General features: G+C 42.3%; 1 protein-coding gene and 1 gene segment (V, D, J or C); one reads left to right on the top strand and one right to left on the bottom strand.

Annotated features, from left to right (window-relative positions):
- Window positions 1-8,779, top strand: part of LOC311283851 (SH3 and multiple ankyrin repeat domains protein 1) — a 55,013-nt gene extending 46,234 nt beyond the window's left edge. For both annotated transcript variants that reach the window (XM_084398591.1, XM_084398592.1), the window contains exons 24-28: window positions 226-349; window positions 1,882-2,129; window positions 2,255-4,965; window positions 5,507-6,613; window positions 7,545-8,779. In XM_084398591.1, coding sequence (XP_084254717.1) covers window positions 226-349; window positions 1,882-2,129; window positions 2,255-4,965; window positions 5,507-6,613; window positions 7,545-7,626 — 4,272 coding nt within the window. In that variant the 3' untranslated portion in view covers window positions 7,627-8,779. The remainder of the gene's footprint in view (window positions 1-225; window positions 350-1,881; window positions 2,130-2,254; window positions 4,966-5,506; window positions 6,614-7,544) is intronic.
- The window catches only part of LOC311284461 (Ig kappa chain V-III region MOPC 63-like), a 945,935-nt gene that overhangs the window by 823,029 nt on the left and 113,873 nt on the right, over window positions 1-9,033 (bottom strand).

Consider the following 9,033-nt stretch of genomic DNA (forward strand, 5'->3'; position numbering starts at 1 on the left):
TTTACGTTTGTTAGCCCGATCTTAGGTGTTGAAAAGCTGTGTTAGTAAGGCTTTTCACCTGGTAATAAGTGTAAGAGTGCAACAACCTCTGTGCTGCATTTGCTGAAAAAAGTACATTTACAAGCAGTTCATGTGTGAATATAGTGCTGTAATCCGTATTTCACTGAGGCAGCAAGGAAATGTGATAAATATTTAATCCCATCAGTCTCTTTTCTTTGTTCACAGCAAACTTTTGAACAATCAGGTGTTGGCATGATGCCATCAGGGTCTGGGTATGGTTATAACCAAGCCCAGTTTTCATCAGGCCATTCAACTCAGCGTGCTATGATGATGCGTCAGAAATCCATGGGTGAGTTTAAATGCAGAAGGTGTTGAATGCATCTCTTTAGTTCAATTGCACTGTAACTAGGGCTGCACAATTAGGCAAGGCAAGGCAAGTTTATTTATATAGCACATTTCATACACAATGGCAATTCAAAGTGCTTTACATAGAAGAAATTAAAATAATAAAAGAAATAATTAAAACAGTTTAGAAAAAGAAAATACAGTACAGTACAAACAGTCGGACGAACAGTGGCACAGTGCTCATTCAGTGCACTTGTAAATTAATCGAATTTGTAATCGCAATTACAATTACGGATGCTAGTTTGTTAGTTAGTTTTAGTTTATTTCGGTTTTAGTTTATTTAGCAACTTCGAAAGAAAGAAAGAAACTATTTACAAGCAAACATTGAAACGAAAATTAAATAACGGTGTAAAAGTTGCTTGACGGAAAAGGTGTCGGCTGAAGCTTATGCTTATTGTGCCGATCCTTTTTACATTTATTTTATTTTACACACAACACCAAACACCAAAGTCATCTTGCGTACATAAAGAATGACTAAAAGAAGAAGCTAAATTCATTGAGCTTTGTATAATGTAATATATATATATATATATTTCAATAATTTCTTAAAGCTATCTATGGATTTACATGTTTTTAGTTCATCATCGAGACTATTCCACAGTTTAACCCCCTGAACAGACAGACATCTCTGTTTGATGTTGGTTCTGATCTGTGGTTCCTCTGAGCTCATAAGGAGTAGATTTCATCTGAAACAGGTTTTGGACACAGTCTGGAAATGTATTATTTATTATTTTAAACATTACTTTGGCTATTTTAAATTCTACGAAGTCATTAAATTTGAATAGGTTAGAGTTTATGAATAGCTTGTTTGTTAGGTGATTATAATCTGTTTTATTTATAATTCTTATTGTGCATTTTTGCAGAACGACAATTGGTTTTATTGTTGTTTTGTATGTATTTTCCCAGATCTCTACGCATTATGTCATTATTAGAGACTGGTACAATATGTTTAGGGCCTTTGAATCAAGAATGTGTTTTATTTTGGACAGGATAGCAAGAGTTTTTGAAATGTTTGACTTTATGTAGGTTATGTGGGATTTCCAACTGAGATTGTGGTCAATAATGACACCTAAGAATTTAGTTTCACTTACCATTTCTAGTTCAGTCATTTCAGTTCTGATCTGGACATTTGTATTTATTTTTTTATTACTAAATAAAATAAATTTAGTTTTATTTATATTTAATGACAATTAATTAACATCAAACCATTTTTTAATGTTTTAATTTCTGCTTCCACTGTGTACAGAAGCTGTCTCAAATTTTGATTGGAGCAAAATAGAGTTGTATCATCTGCAAAAAAGACACAATTTAATTGAGTAGACACCTTACAAATGTCATTGATGTATAATAAAAATAGCTTTGGTCCAAGGACTGATCCTTGTGGAACCCCACAAGTGACCCTCTGTAGCCGTGACCTGTCGTTGGTGAACTGCACAAACTTTATTTAACTGTTATCTGCATGTCTTCTCTCCAAAGGAGTTACAGAAGAGGAGAGGGGACATCTCCATCCTCCTACTATGAAGTTGTCCCGTAGTCTTTCTGTGCCTGGACCAGAGGACATTCCCCCTCCACCCGACACCTCAGCGCCTGAGCCGCCCCTGTCTGCCGGTGGCCACACAGATAGGAGAGCAGCACCAACACATTTTTATGCTGTCCCTCCTCTGCCTCCATCACACCACCCGCCTCACACCCAGACACAGCACAGGGTCCCGCCCAACCGCAGGGTAAGAGCTTGATACCATAGGTCAAAGGTCCCAAGAAGTGGCATCGGTCATAGGCTTTGTTCTTTCTTGTCTTTTCTATTTCCACGAAAAAGAGTATTAAATCTTAGAAATATTGTGTTTTACAGGCTGAAACTGATACCAGCAAGATGGGAGGAGCAAGAATGGGTGGTATGAGACGTGGCTATAGCAACGCCACACCTCCCTCTGATGTGGGCGCCAAACAGTCCACCGCACAGCGTAACCAAGCGCAAGCGGTGGCTAAGATTGCAAATCGGCAAGGTGGGAAGGGGCTGTTGGTGAAGCAGCGCAAGGTGGAGGAGACAACAGCCCGAGAAAAATTGCAGAAAAGTTCCATTTCAATCCCTACGATTATTGTTAAAGCGCCATCTACCAGCAGCTCTGGGCACAGTAGCCGTGCAAGCAGTGAGGATACAGAACTGTCTCCTGAGATGAATGAAGAGCAGGAAGAGGAAAAGCCGCAAAACCCAGTCATGGCTCCTACACCCACTCCACCTCCACCACCTAATATCCCAGGTAAACTGGAAACACTGGGCAGGAGCACAGCACAGCGGGAACGTGAACGCTTCCGTGATTCCCGTCGGAAAAGCGCCTCATTTTACTACTCTTCTGAGGAGGATATTTTAGATGAGAAGGAATCTGCTCAAACTCCACTGGAGGCCAACACCACCTCTCGTTTGCGCTCTTCTAAATCTATTGATGAGGGATTGATATCTGGTGATGCCTTAAGCATGCCGCCTGCGTTTGGGTTGCCGCAGTATGCATCAGCTACACCTCATCAAGCCACTACCTTCATCCACCCACTGACAGGGAAAGTTCTAGACCCAACAAGCCCGCTTGGACTCGCGCTGGCAGCACGTGAGCGAGCGCTGAAAGACGACCACCGTACACGTAGAGAGGAACGGCACTTCGGTCGCCAGATGTCCAGCACTGGAGTTTTCCCTTCTGCAGTCTCCCCTACAAACCAAAAGCCCGTTCCTCCATTCTACATTTACCAATCACACACCTCAGTCTACCTTAGTGGTGCCTCTCCAACAACAGGTGGGCCAGGCCCACAGAGTCGCCCCCAGTCTCCTCGAATGCTGCGATTGACTGGAGGTGGGACGGGGAGCTTGGAATGGAATGAACAGAACCTTATGGATAGAGAGGAAAGAGGGACACCAAAGGTGCGGTTTACAGATAATCAAGCCAGTCAGTACCAGTCTCACCCTCAGGACAGGGACAACAGAGCCAATCAGTACCACACTTACCTGCGGGAAAGAGAGAGAGAAGGGCACAAGAGGATACCGCCCAAACCTCCTCCCCGCAGGCCTTCCTACATAGATAAGGAGAGTGAACTCGGCACAGCTGACAAAAGTCCCACCAGTAATTCCCAGGATGACAGGGGAGGACCGAAGATGGGAGAGAGTGGGAAGGAAAAGGAGGGAGAGAAGGATGTGAAGATAGGAGGAAATCTAAGGGTTGGAGAGGGTGGAGATGTGATGATGCTTCCACCTCCTGCTCCATCTGTGGATGTGGATGATGAGTTTGTGTTTGCAGAGCCCCTACCTCCCCCTATACAGTTTGCAAACGGAATAGAAATAGACACCCATGGAACAACAGAATATAATCAACAACAACAACAGAAGGAGCTGTCAGGATCTCAGTCACTCAATGACCAACAGTCCCTGCAAATGCTTTCCAATCCCCCGCAAGATGCCATGTCCCTACCAGACAACATGCATGCTGACTCACAGCAGACACCCATCCATCCTTCTGCTGTGGTACATCCATATCTTTTCCCACCGTCTTCTCTAATCCTCACTCCACAGCTGTGTCCTAAAATACCTCCTGCAAACCCTCCTCAGTCTCAACCCTCTGGCTATTCCCAGCACCCAAACACTGGCCAACCCCAGCCTTTGTCCTCGCCACAAACGGGAGACTCTGCCACTTCTAGTCTTACATCTTATGACAGTGAGGTGGCCAATCTGACTCAGTCAGCTCTCTCCCCATCTCTTCCTTCTCCTCAGATTTTCCCTCCTTCGAGTTCCCCTTCCGCCCCAGCCACCACCTCCTCTTCTGACCCTATGTCATTGCATCGACCTCTACCACTTTTCTATCAACACCAAGGTCACACTAATGTGTCTCTGTCGTATTCCACCATGGCTGCTCCTGCTGCTGTAATGACCGTCACCACAACTATGCCTTTGGAAAGTACATCAGTTATAGCAAGTGATCGACTTCCTCCGGCACTCAAGGGGCGTGATTGGTCGGAGCCTGTGGTTGATTCTGGAATTGAGGAACTGGAGAGTCACAGCATCAGTGATCATCACATGGAAAACTTTGCAGAAAGAATGGATCGAGAAGGAGGCCAAGAGAAGGAGAGGGAAGGAAGGCGAGAAAGTATGGAGAGCGGGATAGTAGGGGATGGTTTCAAAGGAGACCAAAGACTGTCCCTGGATTTGTCTCTTTCTCACACCGATAAATTCACTCAAAAAACACAAAAAACGCACATTCATAAATCCAAACCTCCAAACCAGCCACTAGCTAAACCACACACTCAAAATATGTTAAAATACCACGCACACACACAGAATGGGCGTACCGGACCACCGCTACAGCGGCAGGCTAGCACTGCTCCCAACATGTACAGGTCAAGGGAAGAGGAGGAGCAAGAACAGGGAAGAGTAGGTGATCCTGAAGTGAAGATTCCAGCGTTTATGGATCGACGTCTGAACTCTCCTCTCTCCAATGTTAAGGCCAGCATCATAAATGAACTCAGCAGTAAACTACAACAGCTTGGTGGCTGGCAGGGTCAGGGACCACCGCCAAATCATTGGTGAGACATCTTGTGAAAACAATCACACATGTAGACACACATTCTTACTAATCATACAGTACAGCATTTGAAATTACCTGAATTTTTGCATTGATAATGAAGTCACAATTATAGACAAATACAGTCTGGATAAACTAACGTATGCAACCAGTTTTTCAAATAAACAATCATTTGAACAAATCCTGGAACTTACCCTGTTTGAAAGTAAAAGTCCTGCCATATGTTTATTCCACCCATGAACTCAGCCAGCTGATTTCACTAATTAGTTCTATCTCCTGGCTGAAAAACTGTGCTAATTAGCAAATCCAGGTGATTGGAACAAAATACTGAGGAGGACTTTTACTTTCTGAACCTGGACTTTACGCCTCTGGCTATGGACATGATGCCTCAAATCATAGCAACCCAACAAGTTCAAACCTCTCAGTTCTCTTTGGCAACCACACACAACACCTTAGCATTGTTGTGGTGAACTTTTTCACTGGCATGCATCTTACTGATGACCTTTTTTCTGGTTTACATACCTTTATTTTCTCTTTCTCAGGTTTCCAGGTGATCCCTCCTCTGGCTGTGCACCTCTCATCCCTGCTTCCGTTCAGTCTCTCCAACGCCCCTTCTCTCCAAACCTGCCCCCTAACTCTTTAACATCTAACTGCCCCGCTGTGGCTCTGAACCCTGTACCTTCGTCTCCTCTTCCTGTAAAAGCTCTAACCCCAGCCTTAATCCCGATCCCGATCCCATTACCTCTAACCCCAACCCCAGCTCCATCCCCTCTCAAAGACTGGACACCATCTAATTCTCCTATTTCTTTTCCTCACGGTATTTTGTCCCCTCCGTCACTGCCCCATACCCCCCTCTCTCCTCTTTCCCTGGCTCATGCACCCCTCTCTCCTCCATCATTACCTCATCCTCCCATTTCTCCAATATCTCTCTCTCATGCGCCCCTCTCACCTTCCTCTGTCTCTTATCCACCGCTCTCTCCATCCTATTCCCCCTATCCCCTGTCTCCGAAACTTCGCTCTAAGTATCGTGGAAAAGTTTCCGAGTTTCAGTTCTCCGGGCCAGAGCTGCGGCGTTCTGAATCTCATTCATACACTCAGCGCCGTCGAGCGCCCAGTCCCCTCATCTCCTGTTCGGACCACCCGCAGCCTGGACCTCCGCGTCCATCCTCGCTCCCTCTCTTTCCATCTGCGCCTCTTTACAGCTCTCTGTTTGAAATCCAACCCCCTTTAACACCCCCACTGGGAGTCGCCCATCAATATTCAGACCAGTTTTTCCCCCAAACTTCTCCTCTCTTCCCGCTCCCATCTGCGGTGGCTCCTCCTAACCCTGCGCTTGTCTCTAGGTCACTCTCCCCTACCAACTACCTGTCTGGAGGCTCCTCCCCATCTTGTATGGGCTACCCGCCCTTAACGCCTCCTCCACCCAATCAGCCATTTGTGTCTAAGCCCCTCCCCTACTGGAGCAAATATGATGTTGCTGATTGGCTGACTTACCTGAATCTGGCAGAGCACCGGGAACGTTTTCTCGACAACGAGATTGATGGCTCCCACCTGCCATCTCTGACAAAAGAGGACTTCCTGGATCTGGGTGTGAGTCGGGTCGGACATCGCATGAACATTGAGCGTGCGCTTAAGAGACTTACGGACAGGTGAGATAGGAAGATGAGAAAAGGAGGGGAAATGAAGGGTAGATTCAGACGAGGATCTGATGAACAAGCAAAAGAACATTAGTAAGCAAACTAGACAGAAGAAGTGAGGGGGAAATTATCATTTTTTAAACTGGAAAAAGCCTTTACATTTGTTTTTCTAAAAATGGTCCACCATTTCATTAAAAATTAGCTCTGCATGGATATTTCTGCCTGCAGCTTTACTCGACAAATAAATAGTCTGCCCTCAATGTTTTTGTATGCTTAAGATGAAGATTAGTTAAGGAAGACTTAATTTGATCACAAAACCCATTTCTTGAGACTGTGACCTTCATGTATACGTTTTATTTTGCACTACCAGTCAAAAGTTTGTACATCTTCTTATTCTTTATGTAAATTTTTCTAATTTTAGCATTATAGTAAAGTATGAAAACTATGAACTAATACAAATGGAAATATTTATATAATGTAGTGACTAAATAAGTTTTCACATTTTTGTTTTCATGCACGTGCAAACGTGTAGTTTCTATTATTTTTTTTTTATTATTTTTTTTTTTTAAACATAGAGAGAAGCCTTTAGATCAAAAGTCAACCTAAACTCAGGTTGAAAGAAACATAAAATCAGTCAAGTGTGTCTAAACCTTTGACTGGTAGTGTGTATTATAAATGCATTGAGTTATGATTTTTCATATTCCATTTAAGAACACACCAATCAATTGAATTGCATCTCATTCCTTTTGTTAAACATGGCATTTATTTAAAATTGCACAACTGACACATGCCCTATAATTACATACTGCACACTAATGTAACTAATTGCTTTTTGAATGCCAAATTCTTCATCTTAGTCTCTAGATGGTCAAGCACTTTTGTTTCTTATACCTCATGCTCTGCCTCCTTTCTTTTCCTCCTTTCCCCCTTCCATGTTTTCTAGGCTCTCCTCTGCTTTCTCTGTCTCCACTGTTTCTTCTGAAGGGCAGAACGAACGCATGAGAGATGATACGACTCAGAGCTAGAGGAGAATTAGAGAGAACTAGTTAGAGAATAGAAAGAAAGAAAGAATGTGGTTAGACAAAAAGCACTTGGGATGAAAGGGAAAGACTTCCACTGAAGGACAGAGATGGGGATGATTGCAAAGGAGAAGTGCTATGAAATACTCAAACACTCTTGCCGAGTGAAAAGCTAAAGTCACCGTCTCCGTCGTTCTGAGCAAATGTTTGTCATCTCAGCTGAAGCCAGATGGGCAAACTTCTTCAGCCAATCAGAGACACACAAAGAATGTACTTCTTTCATTGTTTTTTGGGATGACTATATCAAAAAGTGTAATGAATTTTAGTAATATTATATCATTATATTGATAAAAAAGAGGCTACTGTGCATATTTTAGCATCATGACGTACAGGCTTTGATTCATCTGATAATATGATGATTAAGGTCAACATGAAATCAGAATCGACCCCGTTTACTTTTTTAATACACATTTCCAGTGCACATTATTCCAAAGAAAACAAATGTAATTCCTTTTTGGCTGATGTCATCGAGCTCTCTTATTTTTAACCATCAGTCAAGTTGAGTGACTTTTCACCATCCAATCAATTTGCGATAGATAAAATAAAGCCTTGCCTTACATTTTTATCATTGAATGTCCTTTTTTAAATCGGAAAATATGTTGGATTACGAAAGAAAAATGGGTTACAAACTATTTCGTGTTGACTTTAAGCACTAAAAACAGTCATCGTATTGCCAATAATAACCATATAAGGATTAAGTATGTAAGCATTTTAATACCATAAGCAGAATCAGTCTTCCAAAGATCAGAACACAATGAAAGAACCCATCGTTTATATTGCTTAAGTGCGCTCTTTTTAACCTACACACACACACATACACACAAACACGGACTGTGTGTGTATGTGTGTGTTTTGTGATGGCGGTGGTGGTTGTTTTATAGGAGTAAAGCATAACTCCATTTCATTTGAAAATATATTTAAGGAATTAGAAACAAAGGAAATATATATGAATATATGTGTGCGTGTGTGTATGGAAATGAATGCAGAATTAAAGTATATATATAAATATCAGATATTTCTATTGTTCTGTACAATAATTGATGAATATGATGATACATAAGCTCTGCTTAAGAGGTTTGAATAAATTATTCTCGTTGAATTTATTCTCATCTGTTCTTGAGAAACAATCATACGCAAAACATACAGTAAGTGGTTCCACCCCCCCCCCCACCCCATTTTTGTAGCCATTTTTGCAGATTAACAGCCTATTTTCACTGTGTGCTTTATTAATTTAACGCTTGAACATTGTTCCATGGAAGAAACAACCATTAAGGTGAGTAAATAATGTCATTTTTTTTATTTTAGGATGAACTATTTCTTAAATTCCCACAGGCCACGATTGACTGTGTGTGA

The sequence above is a fragment of the Rutilus rutilus genome (genome assembly GCF_951802725.1).
Source record: "Rutilus rutilus genome assembly, chromosome: 24".
NCBI classification, from domain to species: domain Eukaryota; kingdom Metazoa; phylum Chordata; class Actinopteri; order Cypriniformes; family Leuciscidae; genus Rutilus; species Rutilus rutilus.